The 17,678-nt window shown below is 41.7% G+C and overlaps 1 protein-coding gene across 1 annotated transcript in view; it reads left to right on the forward strand.

Annotated features, from left to right (window-relative positions):
• Window positions 1–16,525, forward strand: part of LOC115470915 (ubiquitin carboxyl-terminal hydrolase 10-like) — a 200,593-nt gene extending 184,068 nt beyond the window's left edge. The window contains 1 exon segment of the mRNA XM_030204534.1: window positions 15,722–16,525. Within this exon segment, the coding sequence (XP_030060394.1) occupies window positions 15,722–15,909 (188 nt within the window). The 3' untranslated portion in view covers window positions 15,910–16,525.
• Window positions 16,526–17,678: the final 1,153 nt, after the last annotated feature.

Consider the following 17,678-nt stretch of genomic DNA (forward strand, 5'->3'; position numbering starts at 1 on the left):
GGAGCTTTCCTTCCCAGCACACACAATCTTAAAAAACATAAGAAAAAAAAAAAAAAAGAGGTTTGCTGGAGAGTGTGGGGACAGAGAGTATCAGTCCTGAGCCTCTCATCTGTGAGCTTGTGGGGAGCAGCTGGCAGTGGTAAGTCCGACTAAAGTTTGACTCGGAACCGCTTGGAGGGCTGCAAGTTCTATTTAGTGTAAGGGACTGACTCACCACCTGGGACACATGCTATGCTTGTGACAGTCAGGGTGAATGGCGAATCCCATGGAGGTAGTTAAAGGTATTTCTGCTGTGGGACCTGCCGACTGGGCACTGTATAGTTTTTCTGATCTGGGTGCTGTTGTCATCATACCTCAGTTAATTTTAAATCCTTTTAGTTGCCATCTAGCCCCTTTGATTGTCTCTTTATCAAAGCTGGAGCAATTTAGTCTGATCAGGTGCTAAATTGAAGTCCCTCCAAGAATTAGTGGACCCTCTGCAAAGGCTATAAAAGTACCTTGATATTTGATCATAAAAGACCCATGAGCATTGTTGAGGGAGTGTATGTTTGCCAATGATATTTTTTTTCCAAGTAGGCACTTAACAAGTACAAATGTACCTCAAGAAAGGGATCTGGGTGTCGTCGTCGATGATACGCTGAAACCTTCTGCTCAGTGTGCTGCTGCGGCTAGGAAAGCGAATAGAATGTTGGGTGTATTAGGAAGGGTATGGAGTCCAGGTGTGCGGATGTTATAATGCCGTTGTATCGCTCCATGGTGCGACCGCACCTGGAGTATTGTGTTCAGTACTGGTCTCCGTATCTCAAAAATATAGTAGAATTGGAAAAGGTACAGCGAAGGGCGACGAAAATGATAGTGGGGATGGGACGACTTTCCTATGAAGAGAGGCTGAGAAGGCTAGGGCTTTTCAGCTTGGAGAAGAGACGGCTGAGGGGAGATATGATAGAAGTGTATAAAATAATGATGGAATGGATCGGGTGGATGTGAAGCGACTGTTCACGCTATCCAAAAAATACTAGGACTAGAGGGCATGAGTTGAAGCTACAGTGTGGTAAATTTAAAACGAATCGGAGAAAATTTTTCTTCACCCAACGTGTAATTAGACTCTGGAATTTGTTGCCGGAGAACGTGGTACGGGCGGTTAGCTGACGGAGTTTAAAAAGGGGTTAGATAGATTCCTAAAGGACAAGTCCATAGACCGCTATTAAATGGACTTGGAAAAATTCCTCATTTTTAGGTATAACTTGTCTGGAATGTTTTTACGTTTGGGGAGCGTGCCAGGTGCCCTTGACCTGGATTGGCCACTGTCGGTGACAGGATGCTGGGCTAGATGGACTTTGGTCTTTCCCAGTATGGCACTACTTATGTACTTATGTACTTATGTCTTCATGATTGGATGCACATAGTGCCTAAGTAAAGGTGCTGTGTTTAAGGAACCTGGTAACCCTTGCTTGTAAAGGGTTTCTTGGATGAAAATAAAGTCTGATTTTAGTCTTGAATCTGTCTTCATAAGAATTGTCTTGGATGGTGATGATCAGGCCCTTTACATTAAAATATCTTACTTTAAGATGACATGTAGCCCAAGTCTGCCTGTTCTCCAATCCATTCATTGTTTGCTCTGTCTCTGTAGTTGCCCTTATTTCTCCCAGGTCCCCTCTGGGAGACTCTCTGCAGTGTTTGACTTAACAGATTTTATCTTTTCTTTATAATCATACGTTTAAGGTCATCTCTCACTCCACCTCGGCCATACATAAATTACTCTTTGGTGTTCCACAGGGCTCAGCCCTTTAACTCTAATAATTTCTTTCAGTTCTCTGAGTACTTTCCATGATATAGGCATTAGTGCATACTATTATTTCAGTGACTTTTTTTTTTTTTTTTTTTGCATTACACTGCCCACACAACCCAGACCTCTACTTAAGCACTGCCTGCTTGCATCTAGTCTCTTCCAGGCTTTGGTAGAATTGACTATTCCATTACGTAGCTTCTCATTATTCCAGAACTTGTGGGATAGTTGTGTCCATCAACCAGCTGGTGGAAATAGAGAACTGAAAACTGAGCTGAGACATCTTTCTTGGCATTCAGTCCAAGCTCCTCAGTATTTTCTATCTCAGAAGGTGGATGGACATACTTTTCAGCCTCTGGTTCTGAGTGATTTACTTGTGGTCCTGTTTCATTTATTTATTTATTTATTGGGCTTTATTAACCACCTTTATGAAGAGATTCACCCAAGGCGGTGGTGCAGCAGGTACAGTTTATCATAAAACTTACATTTGTTAACAGCATAACAATAGTAAAAAAAAAACAAGACTAAACATAAATACAATAATGAGGTAAACTTGAAAGCAGTAAATTGAAAACCTGATAATAGAACTACCATGAAACAGTATCAAAAATGTACACATTTAACAGCACTGGAATTCAAATACCAGAGATATAATGCAGTGTTAGCGGTAATACTAGCGATACATCTATAAAGCATACATTAGAACATTCAACTAACATAAATATGATGCTAAAGATTTTTTACAGTACACCTTACCAATAGTTGAGGGACCAAGAGCAATATGGGAACAAGATTGCGTGGTATAAAGTCAGTCGGAATAATTTGATGGTTGACTAAAATCAAGGCAAGTTCTTTGTATAGTTAAGGAAGAAATAAGGAACTGATCTAAATTACTGTATGTGTAGCAAGCTAATCCATGTGCAGAATGGGTGTATATAGTGAGTTGCCCTCTATATTAAAGGCTTGGGAGAAGAGCCAGGCTTTGTGGGTGGCTTGAGTGTGCAGAGTCATATCCGGAGATCTCAGATACCTGTCCGAGATGCCCTGCGAATTTACTTTCACTTTTCCCCTATTTCCCATGGCGCTCTCATTTTCCAGCACAACAACTTCAAAGAAAGAAAGAAAAATGTTTGCTGGAGAGCGTGGGACAGTGTATTAGTTCTGAGCCTTTCTCATTTGTGGTAAGAATTGTAAATAGTAACATAGTAGATGATGGCAGATAAAGGGCCTGTGCATTCCATCCAGTCTGCCCACAAGATAGCATACGGTATGATTTTTTTTTTTTTGTTACATTCGTGCCCCGCGCTTTCCGACTCATGGCAGGTCAATGCGGCTTACATGGGGCAATGGAGGGTTAAGTGACTGCCCAGAGTCACAAGGAGCTGCCTGTGCCTGAAGTGGGAATCGAACTCAGTTCCTCAGTTCCCCAGGACCAAAGTCCACCACCCTAACCACTAGGCCACTCCTCCACTGTTGCTACTGTTTGAGATTCTACATGGAATGTTGCTATTCCACTAGCAACATTCCATGTAGAAGTTGGGCCCTTGCAGATCACCAATGTGGCCGCGCAGGCTTCTGCTTCTGTGAGTCTTGACGTCCTGCACATACCGTGCAGGACGTCAGACTCACAGAAACAGAAGCTCTGCGCAGCCTTCTACATGGAATGTTGCTAGTGGAATAGCAACATTCCATGTAGAATCTCCAATAGTAGCAACATTCCATGTAGAATCCCAATAGTATCTATTTTATTTTTGTTACATTTGTACCCCGCGCTTTCCCACTCATGGCAGGCTCAATGCGGCTTACATGGGGCACTGGAGGGTAAAGTGACATGCCCAGAGTCACAAGGAGCTGCCTGTGCCTGAAGTGGGAATCGAACTCAGTTCCTCAGTTCCCCAGGACCAAAGTCCACACCCTAACCACTAGGCCACTACACGTGTATAATTGATCTTGATTTGTCCTTTCCGTTTTCATGGCACAGACCGTAGATGTCTGGCCAGCACTGTCCTTGTTCTCCAACTTCTGAAGTTGTCTTCGAAGCCCCACTCAAAACACATCCAAATCTGCCCAGTCACGATCAGGGCACAGACTGTAGAAGTCTGCCCAGCACTAGCTTTGCTTCCCAATTACTGCTGTCGCCATCTAATCACCGCTAAGCTTCTTTGAATCTGTGCCTTCTAAACAGGTTTCCTTTTTGTTTATCCCACATATTTTTGAATTCCATTACCGTTTTCATCTCCACCTCCTCCCACGGGAGGGCATTCCAGGTATCTACCAACCTCTCCGTTAAAAAAAAGTACTTCCTAACATTATTCCTGAGTCTGCCACCCTGCAACCTCAATTCATGTCCGCCAGTTCTACCATCTTCCCATCTCGGGAAAAGGTTTGTAGATTAATACCTTTCAAATATTTGAATGTCTACCATATCACCCTGTCTCTCCTTTTTTTCCAGGGTATACATGTTCAGGTCCCTCAAGTCTCTCATACGTCTTGTGACACAAACCTCATACCATTTTTGTCGCTTTTCTCTGAACTGCTTCAAGTCTTTTTACATCTTAGCAAGATACGGCCTCCAAAACTGAACGAGAACCGCCAAGTGGGGCCTCACCCACACATTGTACAGGGGCATCAACACCTCCTTTCTTGTGCTGGTTATACCCCTCTTTGTTCAGCCTAGCATCCTTTTGGCCACTGCCTTGTCGCTTTGTGGCTGATCACTTGTGGAAACTGTGAGCCTGGGAGGAGCAGCTTGCATTGGTAAGTCTGAATAAGTTTGACTCAGAATTGCTTGAAGGACTGCAGGTTCTACTTGGGGCAGGGGAGGGAACCTGCCTTACCACTTGGGACACATTGTGCAGCACTTGTGAGAGTCGAGATGAATGGTGGTTCCAATGGAGGCAGTTAAGAGGTGTTCCCACTGTGGGACCTGCCGGGAAAGCGTTGGGGCATGACAATGCATGCACGCCGGGAATTCCGCGAGACACAGAGGAAACGGTCAGCGGCAGCACATCTTCGGATTCAATGCAGCATCCAATAATGCTGGGGTCTTCAGGCTTTCCGGCAGGGCTTGTGTGCAGCTTGATACAGGAGAGTGTGGGAACAAGCAATATTTTGATGGGGCTGACTGGTTGTAAGGAGCACAGCCCACCATTTATAGCCTTAGGGCCCAACAGAGCAGCTGTATTGGGATTTTTTGTTTTCTCCAACGTTTATATTGCTCTTACACCAGGCCTGTTTACTAATGCAGGGACAGACAGAGTTGCTGCAAGGTGCTTCAGTTTCTTGCCCCGCTGCCCCTCTGACTCCTAAGAGATTTTGTTTATACTTCCAGGAGTGGGCAGATGAGACTATCTTTGCTTATCTCTCCGCATCTGATGTAGCCTCTGTGTATTCAGAGGAGCCATCATTAAATGAGCTGTTAGAGGAGGGAGAGCTCCCTCCTGAAGAGGGGGATGATCTGAATGTTCTGAGGTTTCATAAGGAGGAGCTCAGTACTCTTATTTCTGAGGCACTGGTGGTGCTTTCCATTGAGAAGCCTTCTGCTTCGGTGTCAGGAGTTCCATCTTTGTTGATCATGAGGGGGCTTAGAGGTCTTTCTAAGGCCTTCCCGATGCATCCAGACATTCAAGACCTGATTGCAGCAGAAATGGGTCTCACCGGACATAGGGCTGAGAGTGGGAAGAGCCATAGCTCGCCTCTACTCAGTAGTTCCGGAGGAACTGTAACAATGACCCGGATCACCAGCAAGGAATCTACAGTGGCCTGAACCATGATTGCCTTGGTTCCCTTTTAGCAAGAAGAGTGGAGGGACCAGGTGGGAGAACTCCAACTTGTAACCTTCTGTAAGATTATCCAGAATCCACTGGTCTGATATGATTTTGGCCCACTCCTCCCTACAGTCCTGAAGATGTCCTCCCACCAGATGAAGAGAACAGTGGACCAGCCTCGCATTTTGAACATCCCACAGGTTATAGAACAGTGGGAAGCTACGTAATGGAAGGAGAAATTAGGGCTTACCTGATAATATTCTTTCCATTAGACCTTCCTATTATTCCAGAGGCCCGCCCGAGGTTTCTGAGATGTTAATCGGTGCGAAGTAATGGGTCATATAATGACTGTTACCTTCCATGGTGCTTTCTGCATATCTCTTGTTCTCTACAAGTTGTCTAGAGATGAGAGAGGGCCACATAAGTTAGGTCATCTGGTTAGTTTTAGGTTAACAAGTTGTTTAATGTAGTTGTGTTTGTTCTGAATTTCTCCTTACTGCCTGTCTACGTAAATACCGAGGAGCTGGCCTGGATGCCAAGAGAGGATGTCTCAGTTCAGTTTTCAGTTCTTTATGTCCACCTGCTGGTTGATGGACACATTTATCCCATAGGTTCCAAAATAGTGGGAAGGACTAATGAAAAGAAAATTATCAGGTAAGTCTCCTTTAAACAGGTAATAAAGTATGTCACGAAGCAAATAGGAGGGGATGGAGAGAGGTTGTATCCTGAAGTGACCATGACCATGAAGGGCTGTGTCATAAAGGACAGGCTGAGCCACTCATGAGTTTAGTTATTTATTTATTGCATTTGTACCCCACATTATCCCACCTTTTTGCAGGCTCAATGTGGCTTACATGGTGTTAATATGATATCATCATTACATAATCTTAGATACATTTGGTAATAGGCTAGAGGTACAAGAATAATTAGTTAGAAGGTGTTAGGTAAGGTTGTGTGAGGGGTGTTTAAAGCATTTGGGTGGTGTAAGGAGTGATTTGTTTCATTAAGGATTATTTTTGTATGCCTTGTTGAAGAGATGTGTTTTCATAGATTTGCGAAAGCTGGTTAAGTTGTTCGTGGTTTTTAGGTCCGTGGGTAGTGCGTTCCATATCTGTGTGCTTTTGTACGCAAAGGTAGTAGCGTCTGCCTGTTTGTATTTAGTTCCTTTACAGCTGGGGAAGTTTTCTCGGACGTCCAGGACTCCACATGCAGTAGAAGCACTTTTTGCTTAGGTTTATAATGGATATTTGTTAAATGGTTTCTGAAAAGAGGGGTTTTTAGTAATACAGGTTTGCCAGATCAGACAATTTAAACCTTGAACACAGAGCTGACCTACTCACATTCGGCTGCTTTTCCTTCTTGAGCCCCCTAGCCCTCACAAATATAAAGCAGAACAGAGAATTTTTCACTTCTTATGTTTTCTCTGGGACAACAGCAAAATGAGGTTTGAAAAAGAAACGGTTAATATTTTGGGTTATTGCTCAATAACCACTGAACTTGGTTCTAATGCTTATATTGGTAACAAAATCCTAATTTGTAAATAACATACAGGTGTCACATACAAAGCCACCTCTAAAACAAGATTTTTGTACAAGCCTTGCGTTTGACACTGCTAACAAAAACTGTTCTCATCTTTTTGTGAAAACTGATAGAGATTTTGAAAGTTTTGGAACAGGTTTGGGTACATGTGGTAGTCTTACAAAGTGGTGTGATGAAACTACTTAGGGAAATGGAGCAATCCTGTCTGATGGGTAGAATCCAGCTTGTGAAATTACTCTAGTACACAGACAGCTCAGAAGTTTTAGACTTGCTTAGGGAGAGATACGGCAATCCACTCCCTCAGATAATTTTTTTTTTTTAATGAAGCTATTACTGTGGATTGTTGTGGCATAGTCATCATCCCTCACAGCTGGCATAGCCCCATTTCATTCAGGATTTGTAATTGGGCTGTAATGTTGACCCTTTACCGCCTCATCTTTGGAAGTTTCTGTTAGGGAAGCTGTTATATCGTTTCGTTTACCACAAACTAAGATTGTTTTATTGAATGCAAAACAAAAATGCCTCCTGAATGAAAAATGAATCTAAGCTTTTTCTCTGCACAGGTACCAGAAAGCTTTAGGTCCCATTCATATAGAATATCACAGTTAGCACAGGGAAATCATTTTGTGGTTTTTGGCATTTTAACATGGAAACTGTGACTTGTTATATCATTATAAAACTGTGTGAAGAAGATGTCATAAGCAATTCCTTGTTTCCTGGAGTATTCTGTATCTACAAAGTGTACTTAATTTACAGTCCTTACACATACTTCTAACCACAAAGTCATCATGAACCTACTGCAGGCAGTATGACACCACAACTGTTCCCTTATTTTAACGATGTCCTGAGAGCTGTACTTTAGTGGTCAGCACTAAAGTATAGTTCTATGAATTGAAAGCAAGTGTTGTAATAGCTTACATTCCTAACCCACATTTTTTCATTTGGAACAACTTTGTGTCATTAACATCATATTTATTGACAGATAAAAACCGTTTGGTCTTCTGCATTTGCCAGATTGCCTCTGCCTAGGCTATTCTGGTTTACGGGTATAATCTAGTTGTCAGCCGCACGAGCTTGACCATCTTTAGTGTTTTTGTTGTGGCTGTCTCCCTTTCTTGTCCTTTACCTGACCCACCCCTTCCTAGTGAACTAAACATATAGTAAAGATAGTGAACGATTATTTATTTATGACATTTATAGCCTACAATTTCAAGTTGTGCCTAACAGGCTTAAAAGAAGTCATTACAAAATATGAAACAAAATACATAAATCCACACATATCAATAAGGAAGGAATCGTAAATAATAAAGAATTCAATAATAAAGTAGCTAAATATATAGATCTATAAACTACTTTCTTACAGGTAGGAAAATGAAGATGCAGGTATTCTTTTGCACGAAAGATTGAATTGCGAGGAGGCAAAGTAACAAGGGACAACATAGAGAGGCAATACCATACAAAATCGAAATATGAGAGCATAGAGTTTGTATACAATCCTGGCTGTAATGGGAAACCAATGAAAATGTATCAGCAAAGAAGTAGCCCTCTCAAAGCATGACAAGTCTAGCTGTAGTATTTTGGGCAGTTTGCAGTTTCCTTAAGATACGTTCAATACGCCCTGCATAGATGGAATTATAATAATCAAACTGGGTCAAAACGAGATTGATGATGGCAGATAAAGACCAATATGGCCCATGAAGTCTGGCCAGCAAGGTTGTTAGGGTTGTGCCTGCTGCACAATGCAGACTGCATTCCCCATGCTTTTTTTTTCTGGAGTTGTGCTTGCCATGCATCTCCCAACTGGTACCCATGCTAGCTTAATTATTTGCAGGACATTGTTCCTTCTCCTTCACTGAAAAATACAACCATGTCAGTGTCTGGTCACACTATGAACCTTGCCACATCTTTGCAGTTATAGCTAAGTATATATGAAAGGTTGGCTGCCCTTTGATGTAGGTTGATCTTTCAGCCTGAACTTGAGATCTTGACACAGAAGAAAAGCTACGAATGGAATTGTAAGACTGAAAGATGCTTAGAAAAAGGCTATGTGGAGAGTAATGGGGATAAAGTGAACATGCTAAACAATAATTCCCTTTGGTGTTCATTGAAGAAAATCTTGGAGAAGGACTGCAATCATCTGCCAAGGGTATATCTGGGAATGGAGTGGATATTGCACCATTCATGTAAGAAAGCGTTTATAAACAGCTTGAAAATCTGAAAGTGAACAAAGCTATGGGGCTGGATGGGATACATCCCAGGATATTGAGGAAACTCAGAGAAGTCCAGGAACGACCTCTTAAGGATTTATTTAATAGATCTTTAGAGACTGGAGAGGTTTCGCTGGGTTGGAGATAAGCTAATGTGGTCCTTCACAAAAGCGGGGACATGGAAGAAGTGAGAAATTACTGTCCGATAAGCCTCACGTCAGTGGTAGGAAAAATAATAGAGTCACTGCTGAAGGAACTTTCTAGAAGCCAACGGATTGCAGAATCCAAAGTAAAATTTTGCCAAATGAATCTGATTGATTTCTTTGGGTGACCAAAGAACTGGATAAAAGACGTGTGCTAGATGTAATCTACTTTTTCAGCAAAGCCTTTGATACAGTTCCTCACAGAAGACTTGTGAATAAGCTGAGAGGGCTGAACTTAGGACCCAAAGCGATGAACTGGATTGGAAACTGGTTGACTAACAGGTGGCAGAGGGTGGTGGTAAATAGAATCTGTGTGGAGGAAAGGAAGGTGAACAGTGGAGTGCCTCAGGGGTCAGTGCTAGGGTTGATTCTGTTTAATATGTTTGTGAAGGATTAGAAGGAAAAGTTTGCCTTTTTGCAGATGACATGAAGATAGCCAACAGAGTAGATTCCCTGGAGGGAGTAGAAACCATGAGAAGAGATCTCCAAAAACTAGAAGAATGGTCAAAGGTCTGGCAGTTAAAATTTCATAATACAAACAATACTGGGGATGAATCGATAGGTTTCTCTTATATGATTTTTATAAAGGAGAATATAGAAACCTAAATATATACTGTCCACTCTTATACCCTAAGCCTTTAATGTAGTGTGCACTAGTGTACTATGGTGCTCAGAATACAGTGCATGAATTTTGCTTACATCACCACTGGTAATCACCATCATTGCACCAGCTCTCCCTTCTTTCCTGCTGGTGGAGCTACAAACACGCTTACTGCATGTCAATACTTAGCTTCCCAGTGTGTGTGTGTGTATATATATATATACCAGCAGATAGAATGGCTGTCTGTTCTGTTACTTCCTTTTTTCTTTTTTATATGCTTGTGCTAATGCTGTGAAAAATAATGCTGTGAAAAATAAATAGTGAATGGCATTAAGCCGCTGTGCTCGTTCTCAACATGCTGCATGTTTCACCCTCGGGCTTCATCAGGAGAACGAATCTAAAATGAAAATGTACACATGTAGTACGCTACTACATCTCTCTTACCACTATTAACAACTATCAAAAAGTTCTTTATACTTGCGATTTCATGGAGACTGCCAGGAGGAGATCAGACCTACTGTTCAGGATCAGGAAAACGCCGATGCATGTCCTCATAGATGCGTTACCGCCCGCCAATCTATCGCTTTATTCAAACCGCTGGGGTGTGTGGTCTGCCAATTATAAATGTATGGCGCTTCCTTCCTCAGCAGCTGAGACACTATGTTACCTCCCCGTGATTGTTGAAGATGCACTAATACCACAAACAATAGGTCTTCCTCACGGTGTCCCATCAGGTCCCAATGCCCAACTAATGGGGCTTCCTTCTTGTGGGTGCAGAGGTTACTAAGTTGTTCGCCTATGCGCTGCTTGGTCTTCCTTTTTCTTTGCCCTATGTACCATTTCATGCATGGGCATCTTATACCATAGATGACTTACGTTGTATCACAATCCATCTTTCCATATAACTGTATCGTCTGGTTGGTTACCGGATGGATAACGGATTTTGTCTCCCATGCATGTTTACAATATAGGCAGTTGTTACATCTGTACATAAGTACATAAGTACATAAGTAGTGCCATACTGGGAAAGACCAAAGGTCCATCTAGCCCAGCATCCTGTCACCGACAGTGGCCAATCCAGGTCAAGGGCACCTGGCACGCTCCCCAAACGTAAAAACATTCCAGACAAGTTATACCTAAAAATGCGGAATTTTTCCAAGTCCATTTAATAGTGGTCTATGGACTTGTCCTTTAGGAATCTATCTAACCCCTTTTTAAACTCCGTCAAGCTAACCGCCCGTACCACGTTCTCCGGCAACGAATTCCAGAGTCTAATTACACGTTGGGTGAAGAAAAATTTTCTCCGATTCGTTTTAAATTTACCACACTGTAGCTTCAACTCATGCCCTCTAGTCCTAGTATTTTTGGATAGCGTGAACAGTCGCTTCACATCCACCCGATCCATTCCACTCATTATTTTATACACTTCTATCATATCTCCCCTCAGCCGTCTCTTCTCCAAGCTGAAAAGCCCTAGCCTTCTCAGCCTCTCTTCATAGGAAAGTCGTCCCATCCCCACTATCATTTTCGTCGCCCTTCGCTGTACCTTTTCCAATTCTACTATATCTTTTTTGAGATACGGAGACCAGTACTGAACACACTGCTGTGCCCTCTGTCTTCTATAGGGGCTGCTTCCAGCGCACGATATTTCAACCTCTCCCCTAGGTTTTGAGATCTGGTGTACGCAAATCGAGGTGCCGTGGGTGTGCCATGCAGCTGCATTATTGACCAATGTTTCCTTATAATATGTTTTATCTGAGATGTTCTGGCAGAAAATGGTAATACACAGGTGATAATGTCTGTATCCATAGGCCTCTGCCTTCTAGGTAGCAATAACCACTGTCTATTAGCAGCTCTTTTGTATGCTCTGTTAATCGTTTTTCTCGGGTATCCCCGCTGTATGAATCTTGTTCTCATGTCTTGTGCATGGTAGAGGAAATCTTCCTTCGTGTCGCATATTTTTCTCACCCGTAAAAATTGCCCATATGGGATGGCCTCCTCCTGCGCTAATGGGTGGAAACTAGAGTAATGTAATGTAGAGTAATGGTCTGATCTCCTCCTGGCAGTCTCCATGAAATCGCAAGTATAAAGAACTTTTTGATAGTTGTTAATAGTGATAAGAGAGATGTAGTAGCGTACTACGTGTGTACATTTTCATTTTAGATTCGTTCTCCTGATGAAGCCAGAGGGTGAAACATGCAGCATGTTGAGAACGAGCACAGTGGCTTAATGCCATTCACTATTTATTTTTCACAGCATTAGCACAAGCATATAAAAAAGAAAAAAGGAAGTATATATACACTGGGAAGCTAAGTATTGACATGCAGTGAGCGTGTTTGTAGCTCCACCAGCAGGAAGGAAGGGAGGGCTGGTGCAATGATGGTGATTACCAGTGGTGATGTAAGCAAAATTCATGCACTATATTCTGAGCACCATAGTACACTAGTGCACACTACATTAAAGGTTTAGGGTATAAGAGTGGACAGTTAAAATTTCATGCCAAGAAGTGCAGAGTGATGCACTTGGGGTGCAGAAATCCAAAGGAGACATATGAGATAGGAGGAGAGAGATTGATAAGCACAATTCAGGAGGAGAGAACTCTGGGTGATGCTGTCTGAGGATCTCAAGGTAACGAAACAGTTCAACAAGGTGGTGGCCACAGCCAGAAGGATGCTGGGCTGCATAGAGAGGGGTATAACCAACAGAAGAAAGGAGGTATTGATGCCCCTGTTCCAAGGCCCCATTTGGAGTATTCTGTTCAGTTTTGGAGGCCATATCTAGCTGAAGATGTAAAAAGACTTGAAGCAGTTCAGAGAAAAGCAACAGCAATGGTATGGGGTTTGTGTCACAAGATGTATGAGGAAAGACTTGAGGTCCTGAATATGTATACCCTGGAGGAAATACAGGTGTTCAAATATTTGTAATGCATTAATCTATAAACAAACCTTTTCCACAGATGGGAAGATAGTAGAAGTAGCAGACACAAATTGAGGTTACAGGGGGGGCAGACTCAGGAATAATGTCAGGAAGTACTCTTTTTAACGGATGGGGTGGTAGATGCCTGGAATGCCCTCCCTCGGGAGGTGGTGGAGATGAAAATGGTAGTGGAATTTTAAAATATGCGAGATAAACAAAAAAGGAATCTTGTTTAGAAGGCACAGATTCAAAGAAGCTTAGTGGTTGTTAGATGGCAACACCAGTAATTGGGAAGCAAAGGTAATGCTGGGCAGACTTTTACGATCTGTGCCCTGAAAATGGCAAGGACAAATAAAGATCAAGTATACACATGTAGTATCTATCACATCAGATCTTATGCTACAAGTTTATCTTGTTGGGCAGATTGGATGGACCGTACAGGTGTTTATCTGCAGTGATCTACTGTGTTGCTTACCAAAAAGACAAAAAGAACGGGGGAAGACCAATCAAATTCTGTATATTTACTGTATATTTCAATAAACGTTTGCTCTTCTGTTAGAATTTGATCTTCCATCATTCTTTTTGTTGTTTTGGTTTTTGTTTAATCGTTTGGGGACTCTTCTTTTCTCTTTATACTGTTACCACAGCTCTTTGCAAATTCTCCTCTCATAAGAAAGGTCCCCTCTGCCATAGACCAGTGAAATGCACTATGTCTCTTCTCAGTCCAGCGGTCCCTAGTTCTTCCTGCCTCCCTCCATCAGACCCTGCAGGTGTAGTCGTAATTCAGTTGCTTGGACAATTTTGTCATTTTACAAACAATAGAATATAATCCAGTTCCACAACTCCTCCCTCACAATGTTGAGACCATTTAAATTCAAGACTCTCTGCAGTGTGCCGTTTGGGTCCTCTCAGTCTAGCTGGTCACCTCAGCACTCTCCTTTGCCTCAGATCTGGATTATTCACCTCATCACTCATTCCCTGGGCTTCATCATCAATATGCAAAGATCCGCTATTGCCCCCATAAATGTACTACAGTTCATTGGGCGTGTTTAAACACCATCGTAGTACAAACCTTGTGGGGATGGGTGGGGGGGGGGGGGGGGGGGAACAGGTGAGTGTGGCTGCATTCTCCTGCAGCCACACTCACCTGTTGTCGTCCCCATCCCACAATACATAAATACAATAAATATTAATAAGGAAAAGTACTCTGTCTGCAACTTCACTTTAGCCTTGTTATGGACTGGAGAGGAAGGAACACTCACGCATACTCAAGAGAGGTCCACTTCTGAGCTGAAGGAATACACCGACACACTAGGCTCCGTTGGTGACAACATCTGGGGTGTGGCTGTATACCTCTGCTGTCTATAGAGAATCTCTGTTATAGGCAATCAACTCTGCTTTACCGTGTTATAACCATTGTTGAATGATCTCCTATGAGCAAAGTATGTTGGTCAATATAAGACATTTTGGTTACAAGCCAAAGCACAGTTCCCATTGTGTATTCTGTAGTTATGCAGATCAAAGAGGGTTGATTAGATGATACAAAAGATTACAACAACACAAGTTTGCTTTCCTAAAGAATTGAACCAAATAGGATTTTTAAAAATGTTTTTGTGTTGTTAAATTGCTCTGAGTGGAGGAGTAGCCTAGTGGTTAGCGCAGTGGACTTTGATCCTGGGGAACTTAGTTCGATTCCCACTGCAGCTCCTTCTGACTCTGGGCAAGTCACTTAACCCTCCATTGCCCCTGGTATAAAATAAGTACCTAAATATATGTAAACCGCTTTGAATGTAGTTGCAAAAACCTCAGAAAGGCGGTATATCAAGTCCCATTTCTATTTCCCTATTTGAGATTCTACATGGAATGTTGCTACTATTGAGATTCTTTTGCTACTATTTGAGATTCTACATGGAATGTTGCTATTCCACTAGCAACATTCCATGTAAAAGCCTGCCCTTGCAGATCAGCAACGCGGCCGTGCAGGCTTCTATTTCTGTGAGTCTGCAGGACGTCAGACTCACAGAAACAGAAGCCTGCGCAACCGCATTGCTGATCTGCAAGGGCAGGCTTTTACATGGAATGTTGCTAGTGGAGGAGTAGCCTAGAGGTTAGTACAGCGGACTCTGATTCTGGGGAACTGGGTTTGATTCCTACTGCAGCTCCTTGTGACTCTGGGCAAGTCACTTAACCCTCCATTGCCCCTGGTACAAAATAAGTTCCTGAATATATGTAAACCACTTTGAATGTAGTTGCAAAAACCTCAGAAAGGTGGTATATCAAGTCCTCTTTCCCTTTCCCCTTCCCTCTCTGTCTGCTGTATGTCTTCAGGGCATGTCAGGTTCGTTTACTGCTTCTAGATACCTTTATACAAATTCTACTACCTGCTTAGTGAAAATAGATATGTATTTTTGGCAGCATACAGCACCATTGGAGAAGAACAAACCTGAGTAATTCCTTTGCAAAAAAGTAATTTATTAAACTGTGCCATGCATTGGGGGGAGGGGGTGAATGGCAATTGAAAAGAAAGCAGATTGGGTGGCCAGTAGGTATCACTTTAGCAAAGCAGATTTGAAGCATTGCATACAAGTAGTTCACAGGGTGCTTTTGCTTGAACAGACAAAACTGAAGTTAAAATACTGTTGTTTACTTTCACCTACAAAGTTATTTTCTTTCTCTCCTCCCCCCCCCCCCCCCCAACCCAGTTGTCTACCATCATGGAAACAGTGCAACTGGTGGCCATTACACTACAGATGTCTTCCAGATTGGTCTTAATGGTTGGTTACGCATTGATGACCAGGCGGTGAAAGTGATAAACCAGTACCAGGTGGTGAAGCCGTCAGCGGAGCGTACAGCCTACCTCCTCTACTACCGTCGAGTTGACTTGCTGTGAAACCACCTTTTTTCCCCCTTTAACGCTGGGTGTGCAGAGAGTACAATACCTGCTTTGTAGAGCGCCAACTCTTTCTAACTTTCTTTCCTCCTCTCGATGCTTCTTTCGAGTGAATCCTACTTACTTTTTTTTTTCTTTTTCTTTCCCTTGCAACTTTGGGATATAGTGAAAAAGAAAATAGTGTCAGCTTGTTCACAACATAGTTTGTGTTTTGACTTTGTTTTCACAAATGAAGTCATTTGGTTAGAAAAAAAAATGAAAACCTTGGTTTCAGAAATAAAAGTTAAAACAAAATAAGATAACTATGTATCTCCAGGGATATTGCTGAATCCTAAGGTAATAAAAGGCTTTTTTTTAAAGCTTCCATTTCCCACATTCTGATTTTCTAATCGAAGAAAGAACCCACACCAGCAACTGAACTTGTAGATTTCTGTGAAAATATATTTTATCTTCACAAAACATGAAAATAAATGAAAATAAGTACAAAAAAAAATAGATAAATTTAGTAGCTAGCTTTTCCCTATAACTTTGGATCAGTGATCAAACATGAGCCAGTGGCTCAGGGTGAGAAATCTCCTTGTGCACTTCAGGAAGTGAAATGTCTGATGTACAAAAACAAATATTGTAATGTTGCTGGGAAAAGGAAGAATTTTAAAAAATTAACAATTGTGTAATGGGGAAGCTGTTTAAGTCCACATTGCAGATCAAACATTTCGAGTTAAGATGTTAATCTCTATTGAAGGGTGATTGTAACTTTATCGTTGTTAAAAATTCTGAGCTGCAATTATGTTTCTGTATACACAGGATTAAAATAATATGGGCAAAACAATTGAGACTGGTATTTCTTTGAGTCTGTGTATTTTTTTTAATTTTGCTATGCTCTCCTAGAGTGTTAAGTTCCTAATTGTACACAGTTCAGTGATATTTAGGCGTATAAAATTGTTGTCCACAAATAAAAGTCACAAAGTTGGTTAAAAAGTGCTTGTTTGTCTGCTTAAATGTCTGCTGCTGATCAGAAGAGCAGAGATTCTCCCCACCCTTATCCCCAAATTCCCTGTCGGTTCAAGAAATGAAAGGAATTGGCTTCACATTTTTAAGATAGTATTTTGTGGACACGTTAGGATAATATTTGTAGCTCGCCACCAGTTAAAGTGCTCTTTTTAATCTTTCTGCTGAGTTTGGGCTTGTGTGAAAATGTTGTGCACAAGAGTAAGTCTCCAGAAGATGGATGAATGTTATCTGAGCTGATCCAGACATATTTTGCTTGTAGCATGAAGGAAACATTCCTGTAGGCCTAATACCTTCAGAAATGTAACTATTGCCTTCTGAATTTGACAGAATTGATGCATTTGTGTTTAATATGGATCTTTATACTTTTGGGCAGTATTCATTTGTATAGCACTTGAATGTTATACAGGGGTAGGGGGAGTCATTTAATCCAGTGATTCTCAACACAGTCTGCAAGGACTGCCTGGTTAGTTACATTTTTAGGGTATTTGTACTGAATATTCATAAGATGTTATATGCATTCCAGTGCCTCAGTTGTATTCAAATATCTCATGCATTTTTATTCCAACATTAACAGTTACTATAATCTCCTATTCAAGCAAAAAAAAAAAACCAAACCTTCTTTTATTGAATCATAACAAAATATAAAAATCCTTACACATCCCATTCATACTTGCATGCATATATCCCTATAAAGTTACAGAACCAAACCCTCTCACTAAATATTTCAATCCACTGAAACGAATGAGTTGTATCATGTT

This window comes from Microcaecilia unicolor, chromosome 5 (assembly GCF_901765095.1).
Source record: "Microcaecilia unicolor chromosome 5, aMicUni1.1, whole genome shotgun sequence".
Classification (NCBI taxonomy): domain Eukaryota; kingdom Metazoa; phylum Chordata; class Amphibia; order Gymnophiona; family Siphonopidae; genus Microcaecilia; species Microcaecilia unicolor.